At 38.0% G+C, this 22215-nt stretch overlaps 2 protein-coding genes across 5 annotated transcripts in view; one reads left to right on the top strand and one right to left on the bottom strand.

The window, feature by feature from the left end:
* The window catches only part of DHX57 (DExH-box helicase 57), a 107973-nt gene that overhangs the window by 58982 nt on the left and 26776 nt on the right, over positions 1-22215 (bottom strand). For 2 of the 3 annotated variants that reach the window (XM_079940711.1, XM_079940707.1), the window contains exons 4-5: positions 18038-18143; positions 9603-9713 (exon numbers count right to left, since the gene is read on the bottom strand). The gene's annotated coding sequence lies outside the window, so the exon portion shown is untranslated. Of the gene's footprint in view, positions 1-9602; positions 9863-18037; positions 18144-22215 lie in introns of those variants that run through there. The other variant, XM_079940708.1, reaches the window with a different exon arrangement.
* MORN2 (MORN repeat containing 2) lies at positions 1081-4552 on the top strand. 2 transcript variants are annotated; one of them, XM_079940719.1, is made up of 4 exons: positions 1081-1103; positions 1531-1637; positions 2369-2505; positions 3904-4552. In XM_079940719.1, the coding sequence occupies exons 3-4, from the start codon at positions 2369-2371 to the stop codon at positions 4004-4006; spliced, it is 240 nt and encodes a 79-aa protein (XP_079796845.1). In that variant the 5' UTR covers positions 1081-1103; positions 1531-1637; the 3' UTR covers positions 4007-4552. The 2 variants fall into 2 exon arrangements, with proteins under 2 accessions (XP_079796845.1, XP_079796846.1); XM_079940720.1 differs by lacking the exons at positions 1081-1103; positions 1531-1637 and adding an exon at positions 2156-2180.

Raw genomic sequence — 22215 nt, 5'->3', positions numbered from 1 at the left:
TCTAGTAGACTATTGTCCTAGAAGTTATAGTTTACTTATCTTCACATATGTTTTCTTCAGTATTAGCAAAAATTAGTTTCTAATGTTTTAGTCCACTAAATGTCCCAGGGCCCTGAGGCATCGATTCCACCCCTCCCCCACCCCCCAGGCCTGCGGTTGTCTTTGTCCCTTTTTCACCTGGTCTCCATTCCAGTCTCATTCTGTTTGGACCCCACTCCCTCCCCCACCCCTTCTCACTTACTGTCTTTCTTTATTTTCTATTTCCTTCCACTGCCAAATCAGAGATTGCTCACTCTACCTTACCTCTGTGGGACAATCAATAGATGATATACCCAAGAGAAATAAAAACATATGTCCACACAAAAAATTATACATGAATGTTCATAGCATTATTCATAACAGCCAAAACTGGAAACAACCCAACTGGCCATCAACTGATGAACAGATAAACAAAATGCGTTATTTTTGTAGCATGGACTATTCGGCAATAAAAAGTGGTGAAATACTGATACATGCTACAACATGGATGAACCTTGAAGCTAAGTAAAAGAAGCTAATCACAAACGACCGCATATTGTATGATTCCATTTCTATGAACTATCTAGAATACACCAGTACATAGAGACAGAGAGTAGATTAGTGGTTGACAGGGGTTGGGTGAGTTTTAGGGTAATGGAGAGTAACTGCTAATATGTACAGGATTTCTTTTGGGGGTGATTAAAATATTGAAAAATTAGATTGTGGTGACAGTTACACAACTCTGAGTATGCTAAAAAATGAATTTTGTATACTTTTAAAGGGTAACTTTGGTGGTATGTGAATTATATATTAATAAAGCTGTTATAATAAACAAGTAAAAATTGATCATCTAGACAAAATCATTTATTTCCCCAGGACCCTACACTAGACTATGGAAATGCCATGTAGTCATGATATGCTTGTGATCATATGAAGTGAGTCTATTTGGTTAGCTCTTAAAGCAAATATGTTATAGGTCTTATGATGTAAAAATATTTAAGCTTATGTGACTTTTCTGAAATCTTTTAAAACAGCTCCAGAAGTATTTAAGATAAACTTTATATTTCCAAATGGAGACAAGTATGGTAAGCATACATTTCAATTACTTTTTTCTATACAGACTAAAATTAAGTAGATTAAGGGTACAAAACTGAGACTGTTACACTTTATAAAACTACTACTGAGATATTAACTCCATTAAATAAAATAACATAGAAATACTAATGGAGGAACAGATTTTAAATCTAAACTCTAATGTTAAGTATAGACAGTGTGCCTTGGAAAGCTATGGGAGGGCCATAGCCATATGTCAATCTTCTGGGCCCTTGAGTGTCAATGATTACAAGACCTTGGTCCACAGAGCTCCTCATCTCTGGTCTCATCAGTTTCAGTGCTAGGAAGCCAAAGAGACCCATAGGGGATGCAGTTCTGATTAAGCCTGAACATAAATATTTTATTACTTTGTCAAACAGGGTTCCCTTTTATAATCTTCAGTATTTCTCTCTTGTTTAGATGGGGATTGTACAAGAACATCTTCTGGAATATTTGAGAGAAATGGCATAGGTATTCATACCACTCCTAATGGGATTGTCTACACAGGAAGCTGGAAAGATGACAAGGTATTATTGTTGTTTTGAGCATTGACAGTGGATAAGTAACTCTATTGGTTAAATGATTCCAGGCATTTCACCATTAATCAAAAAACACATATGAGTAGACCATGCAATAAAAATAAAAAATGATTATATTTAACATATATGAACATAAGAATAGTATTAAACTCATGCAGAGAGCTAATTATCATCATTATCATCTTTCTTATTTCCTATTCATTGAGCAAAGTGAACTCATTACATAGTTTTCTCATTGAATCCTCATAGCAGCCTCATGAGTCAGATACCATTAATGTTCCAATTTTACAATTGAGGGAAATCAGGCTCAGATTTCTTGCCCAGCTAGTAAGTGATGAAACAAAAATGTATTCTCAGGTCTGCCTGAATACAAATTTTTGTTCTTAACAACTTCTTTGTGCCATTTCTGGGCTAACTAAACTGGTTGTCCTTTAAGCTTTTTGATATAGTCAAGGTATCTTGAGGACTCCTGTTATTATCATCATGGACCCCCAAGATGTTCAAGTGCCCCAGATCAGAAACATTGACTTGGTGAGCTTCACAGAAAGATACATACAAAGGACTGTGATAAAATGTTATCTTATTTTTGTGAAAATAAAGGATGATACAATGATAGATTAAATAATAACAAAGTAGATGATAGACATATGTGTACATTTTTGAAATGTTCTAGGGAACTGAAGATTAGTTACTGAGGTAATTTCCTTTGTTACAAACAGATGAATGGTTTTGGAAGACTTGAGCATTTTTCAGGAGCAGTATATGAAGGAAACTTTAAGGACAATATGTTTCATGGACTGGGGACTTATACATTCCCAACTGGGGCAAAGTACACTGGAAATTTCAATGAAAATAGGTAAGTTTAAAATAAAATGTCATTGTAGTTCTAAAAGAGTCTTTTCAGGCACATTCGCTTAAAAACTTAGTTAATGCTAAATTTCTTTTGTAATGTATTTAGTCAAAATATATTTATAATATATTTTGGAAAATTTGGGTTATATGTTGGGGAAAAAAATGTTATAAGAGAGGCTAAGGCCATCATGAGCCTCCAAAAGAAAATATCGTTCTTGGTGATAATCTATTAGACTTTTCATTTATTTCCTCTTGACTTCTGTTCCTATAGAACTTTTTGCAGTCATATTGGAAATGGAAAGCTTGTTGCAATTATTGAGAATATTTAGGCCAAAAATTATTTTCACTTGAAATATCTTGATAAACTTTTTTTTTTAGTTTTAAATTTTATTTTTTCTTCCAGTTTGAGATGTAATTGGCATACACTGCTGTCTAAATTCAAGGTATACAGCATAATGATTCGACTTACATACATCATGAAGTGATTACCACAATAAATTTAGTGAACATTCATCATCTCACATTGACACAAAATAAAAGAAAAAAATATTTTTCCTTGTGATGAGAACTAAGGATTTTCTCTCTTAACAACTTTTACATATAACATACAGCAGTGTTAATTATATTTATCATGTTGTACATCACATCCCTAGTACTTTATTTATCTTGTAACTGGAAGTTTGTACCTTTTGACCACCTTCCTCCAAATCCCTACCCCTACCCTCCACCATGTATCTTCCCAAGCTTAATCCTCACACCAAATACCATGCCGTGTCATCCAGAGGTTTATGGTTCATTTATAACTACCCCTTTATTATTTCCAGAATTGAAAATGCAACCTAATTGTTATGAAGTGGTTGATACATATTGAGGAGGGTAGAAAGTGTTCACCTATTCTGATGCCAAGTCTGTGATGACAACATGTAAACTTTTCCCACTGATGTTAATAAAGGGAGAAAACTCTAACCCATGGGATAAAGGTCTGTTTGGTTATGTGAAGTGCATTTTCACCACTCTGAAGAGTCCAGAAAACACCAGCATAGAGCACAGCACCTCAAACATAGTTGAAGGTCAATAAACATTGGTTGAATAAATGAATGAACTAATTAAGCCAGATAACCAATATAAACTTTTCACTTTTTTGACTGTTTTGGTCTAAACTAAGCATATGTAATCCTAAAATCTTAGACACCAAAATTTGTATAATGACAATATTTGTTTGGAATAGTAATTTCTTTTTTTGTTTGTAGGATGTGAAAGCAGGATGTCAGGTTTTAGAACAAAATTTGATAATGGAAAGATATAATTCTTCAGACATAGTATATAATATACTGGACAATCATATCTGGACCATAAATTTTTGGTCTTGGTTAATGAACACACTTATTTTTTACTATTGCAGGGTGGAAGGTGAAGGACAATACACTGATATCCACGGACTAGAATGGTGCGGTAACTTTCATTTCACAGCTGCTCCAGGCCTGAGGCTAAAGCTCCACATGTAGATATTCTGCATTGAAGTTTTAATGTGGTAATTGCAGCTTTTAGTTGTAAGGAAAACAGCTAAATGTCATCTGCAGTAACTTCATACACTACCTATATATTGTAATTTTGCCAATAAAGCCATCACTCATTTATGGTTTTTTGAACTTTCTTTTGATCATCTTATAATTAGTTTAAAATAAATTATGTAGGGACTGCCCTGGCGGTCCAGTGGTTAAGACTCCATGCTTCCACTGCAGGGGGCACAGGTTCAATACCTGGTCCGGGAACTAAGATCCTGCATGCCACATGGTGTGGCCAAAAAAGGTGGGGGGGAAAAAAAGAAAGAAAAGAAATTAACGTGATTCAATTGAGAGTTTGCTCATTTTAAGAAAAACTATGCAGATCTTGACAAAGTCAATTTCCCATCCTGTGCCTGAGTTTTGTCATCTTTAAAAAGTATATCTGGGCTTCCCTAGTAGTGCAGTGGTTAAGAATCCACCTGCCAACGCAAGGAACAAGGGTTTGAGCCCTGGTCTGGGAAAATCCCACATGCCGCGGAGCAGCTAAGCTCGTGCACCCCAACTACTGAGCCTGTGCTCTACAGCCCGTGAGCCACAACTACTGAAGCCCGCGCGCCTAGAGCCCGTGCTCCGCAGCAAGAGAAGCCACTGCGATGAGAAGCCCGTGCACCGCAACGAAGAGTAACCCCCGCTCCCTCAACTAGAGAAAGCCCACGCGCAGCAATGAAGACCTAACGCAGCCAAAAATAAAATAAATGTATATATATATATAAAAAGTAGGGCTTCCCTGGTGGCGCAGTGGTTGAGAGTCCGCCTGCCGATGCAGGGCACACGGGTTCGTGCCCCGGTCCAGGAAGATCCCACATGCCGCGGAGCAGCTAGGCCCGTGAACCATGGCCGCTGAGCCTGCTCATCCGGAGCCTGTGCTCCGCAACGAGAGAGGCCACAACAGTGAGAGGCCTGCGTACCGAGAAAAAAAAAAAAAAAAAAAAAAGTATATCTGTGTGTTAAAGGAAACTATCAAGAAAATGAAAGAACAATCGACAGAATAGGAGAAAACATTTGCAAATCATATATCTGGCAAAGGTTTAGTTTTCAGTATACAGAACTCATATATAAATATATATAAATAAAAAGACACCCCAGTTTAAATATGGACAAAGGATTTGCATAGACATTTCTTCAGAGAAGATATACAAATGTCTGATAAGCAAACAAAAGATGTTCAACATTATTACTCTTTAGGGAAATACAAATTAAACCCACAATAAGATACCACTTCCCAGGACTTCCCTGGTGGCGTAGTGGTTAAGACTCCGTGCTCCGAATGCAGGGGGCTTGGGTTCGATCCCTGGTCAGAGAACTAGATCCCATGTGCATGCTGCAACTAAGAGTTCACATGGCACAACAAAGGAGCCTGCCTACCACAACTAAGGAGCCCATGTGCCACAACTAAGGAGCCTGCCTGCCACAACTAAGACCTGGCACAACCAAATAAATAAATATTAAAAAAAAATACCACTTCCTAATCTCTAGGATGACTATATTTAAAAAGACATAATAACAGAGATTGGCAAGGATGTGGAGAAACTGGAAACCCCAAATATTTCTGGTGGGAATGAAAAATGTACAGCCGCTGAGGAAAACAGATTTCTCAAAAAGTTGACATAGGACTTCCCTGGTGGCGCAGTGGTTAAGAATCCGCCTGCCAATGCAGCGGACACAGGTTCAAGCCCTGGTCCGGGAAGATCCCACATGCCATGGAGCAACAAAGCCCGGGCACCACAACTACTGAACCTGCGCTCTAGAGCCCACGAGCCACAACTACTGAAGCCCGCGTGCCACAACTACTGAAGCCTGCGTGCCGAGAGCCCGTGCTCTACAACAAGAGAAGCCACCACGATGTGAAGCCCACACGCTGCAACGAAGAGTAGCCCCCGCTCACCGCAACCAGAGAAAGCCCGTGTGCAGCAACAAAGACCCAACGCAGCAATAATAAAATATAAAATGAATAAATAAATCTTTAAAGAAAAAAAAAATTGACATAAAATTACCATATGTCCCAGCAATTCCTAAGGATGCACCCAAGAAAATTGACTTGTATACAAATATTTATAACAGCACTATTCATACCAGCCCAATACTGAAAACCCAGATGTCCATCGACTGATGAATGGACAAATAAAATGTGATATATCTGTACAATGGAATGTTATTCAGCCATAAAAAGGAATGAAGTATTGACACATGCTCTAACATAAATCAACCTTGAAAACATTGTACTAAGTGAAAGAAGCCAGTCACAAAAGGCCACATATTATACGGCCTTTTCTGTGAAATGTCCGGAATAGGCAAATCCATAGAGACAGGAAGTAGATTAGTGGTTGCCAGGGAGGAGGAGTTCAGAGGCATGGGACTTCTCTTTGGGGTGATGCAAACGTTCTAGAATTAGTGGTTGCACAACTTGTGAACATGAAAAACCTCTGCATTGTTCATATTAAAAGGGCAAATTTTATGTATGTTATGTGTAGGGGAGCAAAATTTGCCACCCCAAAATATGTCTCTCTGGCATGAGGATTAATTTAGGGAGATTATTTTTAAGAAACAGAAGACTCCTGAAGTCTTTCTTTTTACCTCCCCCCTGAGCTGCCTAAAGAGTTTAGATAAAGGACCTCTTCCCAGAATAGAGGTATCTGCAAACAATTTAGGCTAGGTGTGGCCGGGGAAGCTGAGCAGGGCCTAGAGATCAGAGTCCACTCTGTAGCATTGTCTCTGTAGGGCCCAACAAACAATTGTTTACCAAGCGTTTGCATTTGCGTTTCCATCTCCACTTGAACTGCCCTCCTTTGAAGTCCCAAACCACTACCCTCAACATCCTCTTTTGTCTTTAGATGATATGGTTTTTAAGGGAGGGCTTTGGCCATTTTAGTGAGCTGTTCAGTTTTCCTGATTCCCTCCCACATTATTAAACTTTTGTTTGATTTTCTCCTGTTAATCTGTCTCATGTCAAATTCATTGTAATTCTTAGACCAGCCAGAAGAATCTAGAAGGGTAGAGGAAAATTTCTCTCTGACATAGGTGAGTTATACCTCAATTTTTAAAAAGTATATCAGTGTGTGCTCATATATTCTATGCCTAAAAAGCTTCTTTACCTTTTAGATAACATAATTTTGAAATTACCAAAGCAGTACATGACAGCCACATATTAAAATTACAATAAAGACCCTAGTGTTTTTACTGAAACTATTTCTCCAAAACTGACCCCCCGCAAGATGGTGCATGTAATAGATAACTTCCATATTATATTTCTTCCCTCAAAATCTTGTGAAAATTTATATTTCTTAATATATCATTGCTAAATCCTTTTTTATTTTTTGTTGTACTACTATAAATTTGGGTTGAGATGTCTTTTAAAATGTTGAGATTAAAATAGTATTTTTTATAGCTTCTCATGATAATAACTTTGTATTTAATTTCAAAAGACCCTATTTATAAGTGTTCAAAGATACATTTTAACAATTAGACATTTTGGATATGTTGCTTAGCATTAACTGGTATGGCTTTAGAATTAAATACTTTTATTGTACTGGAATTTATAAGGAGATAAATACTGGGCAAGTTAAGGTAAGGTGAGAGGATGTTTTCAGAGACCAGGACATATAATGCAAATTCAAAACTTCTGGAAAATATAGAAATATCTGCTTTACTGAAAACTAAATTTTCCCCAATATTTTTCTTCAAATTATTTAAGGTAGCAAGATATATACTTTGCTTTTAAACTATTTAACTTTTATTGACATATAAGTAACTTTTCAATGCTCAAGTCTCCAGTTTTCTAAGATACTAAAGTCATTCCTCTTAAACAGTTTTCTTTCTTTTACTCCTTGAAACTAAATGCAGTTCAGTTATTTGATTAGTTGATGCTAGAATTTGACCTGGAGCTTATATAATTAGACGAGACACTAGTTTTCCTCATTTAAAAGCCTAGTTAGCATATGACAGTCTCGTTTCCGGGGAAGTCAAACCTCTACTGCTTCTTTTTGTAACATTTAAGTTAATTCAGAATCCAGATAAGCCTTGATCTGAGGACGATATAACCACAGCAAGCAACATGGGGTAAGTATGTGCTCTTATGTACTTTGAGAGGCATTGAGAGGGCAAATATTTTCATAAGAGAAGAAATCCCATAAATCGTTACTAATTTAGATTCAATATATGCTAACTTTTATTTAAGGAAGTCATTTAAAGAAATTACTTTTTATTCAAAGTTAAAACAATTTGTAAAATATTCATTCATTTTCTTGCTTAATTTTTGTATGATGTCATAATCTGTCTTTAAAGGTTGTTAACTAATGAAACATTTAGACTGAAGAGTTTTGCCTATTTACATATTTAGTTGAAGCTGAATTAAAATTTGAGAGTAATCTTAAAGAAAGGATGACTGAATGCTTGTTTTACATGGCAGATAAATCCAATACGTGTATGCCTCTCCGGGATTAAGAATAAAGAATGGAAAAGATTAGGAATGGAAGGAGGTTAATTTATGACTTTTGTAACACAGAAAAGGGATAGAGGATTCTATCAGAGTTTACTCCTCTATGTACAGAAAAATACGTGCTAATTAGTTACATAGGAACATTAGTGAGAATTCTAAATCCTCTGCAGGGGTTTTGGGAGCATGATGAGAAGAATTAGGTTTCACTTGAAAGCTTTCTATTCTTAAGTGAGAATAGGAATCCACTATAATTAGTATTTTATATGCTGAAACAATAGTATTCTGAAAAATATAGAAGTTTGCCTTTGTATAACCCTTTTGTCCTTTTTATAGCTCCTTTTAATATAAAATTATATTTGTTGCAAATGGTATAGCCATTTAACTAAAGGCACTTCTGAAGGATTTAGCATAAACAATCAGAAGTTCATACTAAAGAAATAACTTTTTTGACACACGTTTCTTCTAGTTTCCATGAATTTAATTAATATCTATGTTTTTGCTAATATCATGGGCTCTGAAATGCAATCTAAACCAGCTTGAAACCTCAGAGACTTTTGAAAGGAAGATGATCATACTGTTGTTAATTTTTAATATAAATATAAAGGTTAATAGATAAGTGCCTTGTACAAATTTCACATACATTTGATTGATTTGATTGGGGACAGAGTTGATGAGACTCCTGGATTCTCTTTATTCCCCTCTTTCCTCTCTTTCTCTCTCTTCCTCTTCCTCCCTCTGCTTTTCTTTAATGACTGGAGCTCACCTTTTTGAGGGTCAAGGGTCACTCTAAGAATTTTTAGAAACCAGCCCACCCTCTCTGCAAAAAAATGTAAAATTACACCAAATTTTGCATATCATTTCAGGAGATTTACAGATGGTCTGACTGTGGACCCCAGGTTAAGGAATTTGATTTTGAATGTTAGGACTGGAGTATAGGTTGCTCAATATTTTTCTTAGCTTTTGAGTTTTTATTAAATGTAAGAATCTTTTAAATTAATAATCCCTGCTAATCTTCTCTCAGAGACAATGTCGAAGATGCTGACTCTCCCACTGACCAGCTCCCAACACACACACACACACACACACACACACGCAACTTACATGAGTGAAACACAGTTTAACCGATATCCATAGTTTTGACAATCACATTTCTGCTGTTTGTCTCCAGTGACTTGATTAATCACTTCTGCTTTCAAGAGTGCCAGGAATCACCTTGGGAGTCACGGAAGAAAAAAATCCTCATTACTTTATTTCATGTATTGCTCTCAGTGCCCCACATAACATGAACTAAACCATAACTTGCAAAATATTACACAGGACACTGTTCTGATTCATAGGTTCATGATTATTTTGTTGTCAGCTCCTGCCCTTATTGAGAAAAGAGAGATTATTGGGTATGAACACCTATTTAAATCTGCCTCAATAATCAGAAAATAAAAAGACAAAGTGGCAGCTGATTAGATGCTCAAATTTGTCCATTGGAGGAAATCTCTAGACTGTATCCCCTGAGAATGAGGAAGTAGCTATTTAGGATTTGGGGGAGGGGGGTGTTATTTATCTGAAAGCTATTTGAGAACACAATGCCCTTATATGAGTCTATGCCAGCCCTTTCCATTTTGCAGGGGGCTATGCTGGCATGGTTTTAGTGAGCGATGAAGAGGCAAATATTAGAAAATTCTTATGCTCTTTAGAAAGCCACCTCTTTCTCTTAAATTTTCACTGGATTCCTTATGGAGTGTGTGTGTGTGGGGGGGGAAGGGTGAGTAGAGATGGTGCATAAGGGTGGGTAAAGGGATAACTAAGGAGAAGTGAAAGAACCTTACCTTGTAAAATACCCTGCTACCTGCTATTTACCATAACACCTGAGCAAAGGATGAACAATGGGATAGAAGTGATGGTTGCCTTTCTTTCCTGAGATGCTTTTCAATATTCTTTCCCCATCTCCTAGCAGGGTCAGTCAGTGTACCCCCAATTGATGTCTCAGGAAAATAAATGTTAAGGCTCTGCTAAAATTTTAGAACCAATAAATCCATTATTACAGCATATTCAGCCTTCTTTTAGTTTTCCAGTTTATGTAACTGTAGAGTAATTTTAAAAATTCTTTTATGGATAGATTTTCTACTTCTGGATCAGGGAATTACAGTCCGACTCTTTTTCCTGGGCAAAGCATACATTTAGCTCATGTAGTAACCTCTGAAATATTGCTTCTATCTGTGCCCTCCTTTCCTTTCTAATGGTCGCTTCCCTAATTCAGGCCATCATTACATTTTACCTGGATTATTAAAGGTGCCCACTCCCAGCCTCTCTGCAGCTGGTCTTTCCTCTACACTCACAAGAGTCATCTTCTGACTGAAGACATGTGGTCTGGTTATTCCCTTGCTTAAAATCTTTCAGTGACTCCTTATTCTCTCCACTTTGGAGCAGGCTCCCAAGAAGATATTCACCACCCTTTATCTGTCTCTAATCCACCTGTCTAGCTTTACCTTCTACTCTATCCTTGATGCTGCCTGGGATCCCTAAATCCACTGATGCATTGTAACTGTCTACCTCTGATCCTTTGCTGAGCTCCCCACCCCCCCTTTGGTTTTTTTTGTTGTTGTTGTTTGTTTGTTTTACCATTTCTACATACTGTTCAGAGCCCAGCTCAAATCCTATCTTCTTCATGACATTTTCTCTAATCCCCACAAGTGGAACTCATCTTTCCTCCTCTGAAAGTTTTAGGCACTTTATACTTTTCTTATTGCATTTTTTCTCAATCCATCATATGCTGTAGTTATTTGTGTGTCTCATCTTTCCTACTAGACTGTAAGCTCCTGGAAGCCAGAACAACGTCATCTTTATATTTCCTCCCAGGACCCGGCACAATGCCTTTTACATGGTATGTGCTTAATAAATGTCTGCTGAGTACAGATGAACTCTGCTTTTCCTATAATCCACAAAAAAACTAAAAACTTAATTTTAGCCAAAATTCCCTCTTTCTTCCCCAATAGAGTGGCCCCATTTTCCAAGTTCCTATCTGAGGAGCTCAAATGAGTGTATAATATCTAAAATATGGGTGATGCAAGAGAGAAAAGGTAAAAACAAAGACTGGAGGGCTACACTAGAGGCTTTTGAAGAGTAGAAAATCTACTGTTGATATGTAGAAAGCACACGTAGGATCAAGGGAAGCGTAAGAACACTTCTAAGAATTAAAAATGGTTCTTTGTTCAAGACAACTTCCTAGAGGACCAGCATATCATTAAGGTTGGGCTCATTTGTATATGTTGGAAAAACCAAAATAATAGTGGCTTACATAAGCTAGAAGGTTATTTCTTTCTTTCATTTAAAAAAAAAAAACTCTGTAGCCAATCTAGAGCTATTCAAGCAGTTCCTTGGTGTGAGAGACCAAGGTTCCTTCTACCTTGCTCTTCTGCCATCCTTGGTGTCTCACCTCTTGGTCCAAGAAGGTTGCTAGGACTCCACCTATCTCACTGGTGTTCAGCCAGCAGGAAGGAGGAAAGGGAAGAAAAAGATGTGTTTCCTCTTTTAAGGAAACTTCCCAAAAGTCACTCACACTATTTCTACTTGTAACTCGTGGGTAGAATCTATCTCCATGGTTACACCTACCTGTGAAGGAGAAGGGGGAATATAGTTTTTTAACTGGGTTACTATAAGAAACAGGGAAAATGGATATTGGGTGGCAACTGGCAGTGACTGACAGAGTCAGTAAGGCCATCCATTGATTCTCATATTCCTTTAGGACAAAGAACAGCATTTGCACAAAAAAGAATGTTTTAAGACAAATTTTCTGTAAAGTTAAGGGGAAAAAAAGAGCAAGCCAAGCTGGGAATAAACACAGATTCACTTAGGATAAAGGACAGGGACGTGACAAAATGACAAAGGTGACTGAGTAAGCCTTTGGTCCCCCCACTGTCCACTCCTGCATCTGGCCCCTGACCCTCAGCTTTCATCTCCCTTAATCCTCACTTCTGCACTGTGAGGTGCCTATTATTACTACTGTGCCTATTATATAGATCAAGAAACTGAAAGTCCAGAGATTCAGAGACTTGGCCAAACTGCCCAAGAGGCTTCAGATAATGAAAAAATAAATAAAACACACAGCTGGCTTGGAAACCGCTGTACTGCTCACAAAACCATATAATTCATAGAGTGTTCTCCAAAAGGATTTGTACTTACTTTTGATTGTGAATCATCTCAATTAGCCCCTAGAGAAAAACCTCTTATAAACCTACTTCACTTGTCACTTGATGTAGGTGATTTCATTTAATGTGGGATACTTAGGAAAACCTCTAGATTTTTGGCTTTCATTATTTTCAGGTCAGATGAACTGCTTTGAATTCTTCTGATTCAGCAAAGCCCCCTAAGCCATGTTAGAGTATTCCAGCTATGCTTCTAAATACATAAGAATTTATTTTTATTAGTCACCCCAAAGATACAAATCATTGTGCCTACTCAGCACCAAGTGACTTAAAAACTAAAAGACTAAGAGAAACAAGAACTTTTACATTTTACATTATGTATTTTAACTATTAGAAATTTTAAACCATCAATTGCATATATAATAAAAACTTTTAGTTATGAAATTATAGGAAAAAAAGTATGGTATACATTACAAGGTACCTGTCATTATCAATGGCATTTTATTTTTTATAGAACCTCTAAAGAAATCAGGAAAGCTTCACAAAACATGGTGTGATGTCTACAGGTGGAAACAGGCCATGAGGTGAGTGAAAATTGCAAAGAACTTATTACTAGTAAGAATACATAAACTGAGAGCCTACTTTAAAACAATGTACTTGTACTTTACTTAGTTTAAACTTGTACTTGATTCTTTTTTTTTTAACATCTTTATTGGAGTATAATTGCTTTACAATGGTGTGTTAGTTTCTGCTTTATAACTGTACTTCATTCTTGAAGTACAAATATTACAAATTGTTTTGAAGAATTTTATAACCCTTCTTTGTTTAAAAACAAAAACAAATGGACATACTGTGGGATTCCTTTATTAGTTATAGTCAGAGCTAACAGCCACCTAATAAACCAGCCATGTTACATCAAACTTTTACCGCATTTATGTTTACTCACAGTATTGAGACAATAATGACCATGTTTTGAGTTCTATTTTTAGATGTCTCTGGGGATTGCAAAAAAACCTTTAAATGAGTAAATGAAAACATTTACTTCACATTCAACTAATATTTACTGAGTTCCTACTTATACTAGGCTTTGCGACATAATAACTATGTGCGATTTGTAAGTCTTACCCTCGTTTTACAGTTGAAGTAGGTTTATGAAGATTAAGTAAGGTTCCAGGCTCACAAAACTAAATAAGTCACAGAGCTGGAATTTGAAGCTAGATGTTTAATGCACTTAAGAGAAAAGTCCCATAGTTCAAAGCAATATTTTTAAATTTCAAATCTAAAAAGTGCACATTATAAAACAAACACTTGTTCAAGACAGAAGAGTGTAAGTAAAATGTTTAAGCCCATCCCTCCCCTACCCCATCCCTCTTTTCAAGCATAACCACTGTTAGTAGTTTGGTATAAACCCTTCCATATCTTTCCTTTTGTCCAATATGCTTTTCATTACATCACACTTCCTGCCTACTTAAAAACATCAATGAATAGAGGAGGTTGAATTTACCATATATCCGTACTAGTATAAATATCTATCTTTAAATAATAACTGAAAAGCTCATTCAGCTAACATTAGGCATCTAACTATCGAGACTCAAAGAATAGAATTCACTCTTTCTTTCCTAGGGACTCATAATCTAGTGCAGTGGTTCTTAATTTGGTTTTAAGAGAGTAAATATGGACTCTTTTGAGACTCTGATGTGAGCTCTGAACCTTCTCCCCAGAAGAAAATAAATCTGTATAAAATTCTGGCTATAATTCAGGGGATTCATGGAGACTCTGAGAGTATACGGACCCCTGATCTTGTAGAAGTAAGATTTTTAAATTAGTAATTTAACATAAATACTATAATAGAAGTGTGCACAAGATGCTGTGGCAGCACAGAAAAGCAAGGACTTCACTGAGACATGTCAAGAAAGGGAAGAGTGATACTTGCACAGAAATCTTGAAGAACACAAGGAGTTTGACAGCTAGCCCAGGGTAGGGGAAGGATGTCCACTGAGGAAACAACATTTATAAATCTTAGAGGCTAGAAAGGACAGGGACCCACAAGACTGTCTTTGTGTTAGGAGCCCAGCATGTATATGAAAGTGACTAAAGAGTTTGCAGAGCTAGGTAGAGGCCAGATCATGAAGGGTTTTGTCCATTGTGATAGGATGTTTGAACTTTAGGAGTCACTGAAGGATTTTGATCAAGATTTTCATTGGTAGGTAAGAAGTCTACAATTAATGCATGACTAAATAAATTATCATGGGAATACTAATGTGGATGATAGAATAAGATATAAAAAGGAGATAAGACCATTTGATTCAGATTTGTTGGGGGATCATTGATGAAATAATATGCTATTAAAAAGATACATTGCTAAAATCAAATGGAATTGAGTGGAAGGTCACTGCTTTCACAAAGGAGATTGGGAGACTGAAGCTCTGAGATTGTATTTGTAAGATAAAGCTCAAAATTTGGGCAGTACATCTGCCCCCTCACTGCAGTGAGTCCCATGCACAGTCAAGCTAGTGTCAGTCCCTCGGGGTCTGTATCACTCCTGGTCTGCCACACCATCTTGCCTTCCACTGTCCTACAGTAACTCCTGATGGACCATTTGGTTTCCTATTGACTTTGCAAAGAGTAGGAAAAGAGAAAGAGGGTAAAACGGGTAAGGTTATCAAGTTGTTTACACTGAGCATGTATTGCTTTTATAGTTATTTTTCTAATTTTGTTTTAAAGTAATGTGGTATAAAGCCAGGCTTACAAATAATGTCATAGCTAGTTCATTTCTATTTGTCTGTACTTCACCTGATATACCTACCTAAAAATGCAATATTAGTCTCACCTCCTATTCTTGGCAGTGACTTCATAAATGAGGTAAGACTCTAAAGTCTCAAAGATATTTCCCTTGATAAATATTTATTGTTCAATAAAAATTTTACTTATCAGATGCTACAAAGGCTGTGAAGACTAAACTTGTACATATATTATATATGCTATTTTGTGTGTATGATGTATTATAAGAACTTTTTAAAATACAAGAAGCATTTGGTCTTTGCCGAAGGGTAGTGCTCTGAAAGATTTCTCAGTCTACATGTATAGATAGTGAACTTTTGTTAATAAAAAATTTACAGTTTAGGTGATACAGCATTGATTTTTCCAGCTTGCCTTTCTAGCTCATTATTTTTAAAAAAATGCATCTCCTTGCTATTAATAAAAATAAATAAGATTCCACGTTGTTTTCTTTTTTCCCCAGATTTATTGAGGTATAATTGACAAATAAAGTTATAAGATATTTAAAGTGTGCAATGTGATGATTTGATATATGTATTCATTGTGAAAGGATTTGCCCCCCCCCTTTTTTGGTGGGGACATTTAAGTTCTACTCTTTTTGCAAATTTCAATTATATTTACAATTCAATCTTAACAACTATAGTCACCATGTTATACATTAGATCCTCAGACCTTATTCTTCTTATAACTGAGAGTTTGTACCCTTTTACCAGCCTCTCCGTATTTTTTCTTTAGGGAAAGAAATCATTAAGTATAAACATCCTCTGGAATTTAAATAAATTCAACTCAAATTTGTGTTGAGTGCCCACCACAAAAAGTTCTCAAACTTTTCATATCAGAGGAATGTGAACAAACGATATAAATGTATTTAACTTTAAAACTCAAGCTAATTTTGCATGCCTCTCTATGAACTATCTGAACATTTAAAATATATAATACTGGGCTTCCCTGGTGGCGCACTGGTTAGGTAATCCACCTGCCAATGCAGGGGCCACGGGTTCGAGCCCTAGTCCAGGAAGATCCCACATGCCGCGGAGCAACTAAGCCCATGCGCCACAACTACTGAGCCTGCGCTCTAGAGCCTGCGAGCCACAACTACTGAAGCCCGCGTGCCTAGAGCCCGTGCTCCACAACAAGAGAAGCCACCGCGATGAGAAGCCTGTGGACCGCAACAAAGAGTAGCCCCCACTTGCCGTAACTAGAGAAAGCCCGTGTGCAGCAACGAAGACCCAACACAGCCAAAAATAAATAAAATAAATTAATTTAAAAAATAAAATAAGATAAAATATATAATACTTTTTAAAATTGCCTACCATTGAGTAAAATTGCTATTATAAAGAGATAATCTATGTTTATCCTGAGGCTTAAAGTCTAGCAGTCTAGTTTGATAAGAACCAGATGCTCACCAGGTGCAATGGATATGAATATGAATAGTCCCTGTCCTGGTGCAGCTTACAGTGTCGTGTGGGACACAGACAGGGCCTGTTGCCTATAAATCCCAACAGAGAGAGACACTAATAATATGGTATGAGAATGTAGTAGAAGAGGGATCAACTAATGATGACTTGGAGGACCAGGGCAGGCTTCATAGAGAAGGAGGGGCTTAAATTGAGCCTTGACGGATAAGAAATAGTCATTAGGTAGGGAAAGATATTTGAGGCATAGAGGATGGAAGGAACAAAGGTATACAGGCAAGGATTTGATGAAATGCATGAACTGTGATTATCTATCTACACATCTGTATCATATATACGAACTGCTATGAAGTTTTATTTGAAATACTATGAAACAGAGAAACAAATGAAGTAAGTTCAGCCAGTCCAGTCATTAGCTGTTACAAGTAGCAAAATCATATCAACTAATGTCTAAGTGGCTACAGGGATATATCGGGAGCCACACTCAGGCATAAAATTAAGGTCCCATAGGCAGAGCTTGATCAAGAGACATGAGGCAGGCTTAAAATCTGACACTCATTCAAACAGATTTTCTTTCATTATTCAACATTTGAATAGAAAAGAGGCTGATTCCTCCACGGAGGTAGAGCGGAAAAGGAGGACTCCCAAGGGCAGTACTCAGTCTCCTGTGCAGGATCAAGAGCGGCTCAGCTCTGGCCTCACACTGGCTGCACCACTCAGCAAAACAAAAATCCTACAAGGAAACCAGACTCACCCTTCTAAGAAGGCTTTCTGGCAACCATCTGTTGTTATTCAAGCCTGCATCTAGGGTATCCCATCACCCACCCCAAACACACACACATACATACACACCCTCAAGATGCTTATCGAAGCATTCCTTTCGATCACACAAGATACTTTCCTTGAGAGAATTCCTGATAAGTATGGTTTTCTCCCTCTCACATTTCCAGGCCCTTTCAGCACCTCTGAAAGACAGGTGCATGCACAGCTCCATAATCTATCTCTAGCCCCGTTTTCAGGCCCAAGGTTGCCAAGCAGTTGATGGCTGGGGGGGCTCCCTCCCTCCCCACAGCTGGGCTGAGGCTGCTGCCTTGGACGCAAGCTCTCGATTCTGGCTCCTGAAGTGGTAACCGGCACCTGCACAGTGCTTACCTGTGAGCTAAGTGCTCGAGACCACAGACAAAGCTTAACATACGGTTCCTACCTCTAAAGACCGTTGAATCTAGACTCCTCGGGAGGATCCAAAGTTTGCTTTTTCTTTCACCTCTGTCGATCTTAGGCTAGAGCTTCCAGCTTTGTGCTAGGCAAAACTGCAAAGGATAGTAATAATCACTACCAGAGACATATAATCATACCACAGACGGAGCTAATCAGACTCTCAGAGAGATTAAGTAACTTTCCCAGGGTCAATCAACTATTTAAATCATACAGCTAGGACCGGAGTCTAGACGCTCCATACTTCAAAGCTCAGATTCCCCATTCCCACCCCCTACCTAGTTTGGCTCTCCGTGTTGCTCTCAACTAGTTAAAGTGTTAGCTGACAACAGAGTAAGTAAAGTATGTTTTAAAAAAATCTCTCAAGGTCCAAAGGAATAAAGTCATAGTGTTGGTGACAGTGAGGTTGGTTTATTTGGGCAAAGGGCCTGACCTGACAGCCTTTTTATTCCACTGATTTATGAGGCCCACCTCACTGAGATTAAAATGGTATTATCAAATTCCATAATTACCATATTTGTACAAGAAATTGGAACTCTGTAGTGAACCATTTTATTATTTCTGTCAAAACAAGAGCTTATGACTTGTCAAGTCACTTAACCATGGACCTCATTTTCTTTATTTTGAAGTGACAGGGTCTGGCTGGCTGATCTCTGTGTCATTTTTCAGCTCTGATCCTTTTTACCACATATGCTGAATTCTTAGTTTATATTGCAAGTTGTTCTGGTTAGGTGTGGTTTGGTTTGGTCTTTCCAAACCATGATATTGATACTGTTTCATTCATTTACTTCATACCTATTTATTTGGGGTCTATTCTGTGCGGGAGACCCTCTTTCAGACCTCGGGGAATGCAGAGTGAATAAAAACATCCAAACCCTCATGAAGTGGAGATGATGGGCCAAGATGATCAATAAACAAATAAACAGACCATTGTCATTTGGTAGAAAATGCTGTAGGGAAAACAAAGCAATGGAAAGGAGACAGGCAGTGAAAGCTGAGTCCTGCTCTTACGTCCGTGGTCAGGGAAGGCCCTTTTAATGAGGTGACATTTAAAGAGACCAGGAGCCTTAGAACTTTTTTTATCCTTAATGTATGATTGTGGGATATTGTAAATTTGACAAGACTTCGAAGTTGTCAGGAGATAGGAGCAAAATGGGCCCTGGTGAAGGTGCGTAAGAGTTTGAGTTTCAACCTCGCTTTTTCCCCTCACATCCTGTGGGTCCCAGGATTTTCACAAATGAGCTTTTCTTGCTTCTGTGATTCTAAATATTCTATATTAACATTTTAATGACTTTTCAAATGTACTGAATCTACTTATTTATATAATTTTTGCCAATGGGGATTATGGCTATTAACAGTAAATTCAAAAGGCTATGAAAACTGAATTTACAGGATTTTAAGAAGCAGGGTTTTGATTTGCATGTAAACTTTGCATCCAGATTTACAGTATTTCTCTCCTCAGCTTCACAAGCGACAGGCTAGAGGAAGGACCTAAGTTTAGGAATGTGTGGGAAGGAGTTAAAGATTCCAGGAGCAGGCTGAAAATACTGCTTTCAAAGGGGTGGGTGTGGTTTCGTTTTTGTTTTTGTTTTTCCTGGATTCCTAGATCTTGCGTCTACAGGCTCATTTACTGCCTATCTCATATTTGTCTTGGAGACTAGGAGCATGGATCCCCAAGAAGATGAGTGGTAGATATTACAGGCCAAAGGCAGGTCCCTGAGCGTTAAGAGAAAAGAAGTGGGCAAACCCCAGGCAGTGAGGTTTCTAAGGTGCGTTCCAAAATAGGTGGAGAAGAAAAGGATTGACTTTGTCTCTAAATCCAAAACATTAGAACCTAATATATATAACAAAGGCTAAGCCAACGCAGATCATCTTATTTTAGACCCTGTCACTCTGAAAATGCCCTTTAGGACTGAGATAGAGCATTAAACCCCTTTGTTCTACTCTCCGGGCCTGGATTTCCTGCAGCCAAATTCTTTCTCCCTCTGTCTCTATGTCCACGACTGTTGATTGCCAGATTGTTAGGTAAGAGAACACTTAACAAGTAATTATTAGTAAGGAATTAACACCTAATTAATTAGGGGAGGATTATGTGCTACATAGTTATTATTGACAATGTTTAGCAGGTTTATCACCTCAGTCAACAAATTTTTATTGAGCTTCTATTCTATGTAAGAATATAAAACAGGCACCAAGAATATGAGGAGTTGGAAAAAATAGCCTCTTTTCTCAAGAAGTCTATTTAGAAAATGAGACTATAACATAAGATACATACAGCAGAAAATCATGGTTTTGGTTCCAATTGAGTTCTACAGATATTCCACGACAGGGATAATTTCCTATTGGACTGAAGGTAAAAGTCCCAGACAGGGATGGAACCTGAGTTAGACTTTGGGGAGTGAGTAAGGATTTGACAATTGGAGTAGGGTGAGGAGGGCAGACTAGGCTGCAGGGAAGGGGAGAGATAAGGTAGGAATGCAAGTGGTGAATAAGAGTTAGGGGGCTGGAATACCTCCTAAATATCCCAAACAAGGTTGGAGACGAAGGTCAGGGACATTGTGGAGGACCTTGGGGTTTGTTGTATATTTTAATAAGGAGAGAGCTATTCAAGAGCATGAACAAGGGCAAAAGATGATAAAAGTGATATTTAAAGGAAAATAATCTAGTTCTGTAGCAGCATAGAGTGTTGGTAAACTAATTAGGATGTTCCTATAGATGTTTAGGAACAAAGCAGTCAGGTTGATCCAAAGAAGTGACAATGAAAATGAAGGAGAGGGACTTCCCTGGTGGCGCAGTGGTTAAGAATCCGCCTGCCAATGTAGGGGACACGGGTTTGATCCCTGGTCCAGGAAGATCCCACGTGCTGCAGAGCAACTAAGCCCGTGCGCCACACCTACTGAGCCTGCGCTCTAGAGCCTGTGCTCCGCAACAAGAGAAGCCACCACAATGAGAAGCCTGCGCACCACAACGAAGAGTAGCCACCGCTCGATGCAACTAGAGAAAGCCTGTGAGCAGCAATGAAGACCCAATGCAGCCAAAAAAAATTTTTTTAAATAAAAAGGAAGGAGAAAATGTAAGAAACCATATAAAGGAAGACTCAGAAGGATTTCACTAATGGTGGTGTCTCATAGGATGAGAGGAAAATCATTCCAAGGTCTTAAGTCTGGGTCAATAGTGGTGTTAGTGACAGAGCCTGGGAAATGAAATCTGAAGGGGGTACCTGGATAGGGTGAAGGTGACCGATGTGATTTAAACAGGTTGAATTTGAGGTGACCATGGAACAGCCAAGTGAAAATCTTCATTGGAGTGAGAGAGTGGCATGGACATACATACACTACCAAAAGTAAGGTAGATAGCTAGTGGGAAGCAGCCACATAGCACAGTGAGATCAGCTCGGTGCTTTGTGACCACCTAGAGTGGTGGGATAGGGAGAGTGGGAGGGAAACCCAAGAGGGAGGAGATATGGGGATATATGTATATGTATAGCTGATTCACTTTGTTATAAAGCAGAAACTAACTTACCATTGTAAAGCAATTATACTAAAATAAAGATGTTAAAAAAAATCTTCATTGGAAAGAAATATAAGTCCAACAAGGGATATTCATTTAGCAGAAGAAAAAGATCAGAAGAACAGACAGTTTTGTTTCCTTCTCTCAAAACAAAGACCTAAATACTAAAAAGATAGCTAAAATGACATAGCAGAAAAAATAGGGATTACAAAATTGTGAACTGTTTAGCATCATTTTGGTTTGGTGTACAGTGGGTCTTTTTTTTTTTTTAACATTTATTTATTTATTTTGGCTGTGCCAGGTCTTAGTTGTGACATGAGGGATCTTTAGTTGTGGCATGAGAACTCTTAGCTGCGGCATGTGGGATCTAGTTCCCTGACCAGGGATTGAACCCAGGCCCCCTGCGTTGGGAGCTCAGAGTCTTAGCCACTGGACCACCAGGGAAGTCCCTGGTTTTTGTTTTTTAAATTGAACAAAGGGACAGTTATAGAAGGCTCTGGACTGAGGGCTGGGAAGGAAAGCCATTGGTTGCCATATCACCATATTGCTGAGTAATATTTGGAGATGCCCTGCTAGGGTTTTAGCCTCAGCATTTCAGGGCTGCAAGGACTTTGAGAGACTCTGCATACTAGATATGAGGAAATGGAAGCCTGGAGA

The sequence above is a fragment of the Stenella coeruleoalba genome, assembly GCF_951394435.1.
Source record: "Stenella coeruleoalba genome assembly, chromosome: 13".
Lineage (NCBI taxonomy): Eukaryota > Metazoa > Chordata > Mammalia > Artiodactyla > Delphinidae > Stenella > Stenella coeruleoalba.
This window is presented reverse-complemented; position numbering and strand designations above follow the sequence as displayed.

Bases quoted from the DNA above. Each gene is read 5' to 3' on its own strand.
- MORN2 (XM_079940719.1), top strand. From the start codon at position 2,369: ATGAATGGTTTTGGAAGACTTGAGCATTTTTCAGGAGCAGTATATGAA. The intron at 2,506-3,903 runs GTAAGTTTAAAA...TTACTATTGCAG, and splicing joins GGAAATTTCAATGAAAATAG to GGTGGAAGGTGAAGGACAAT.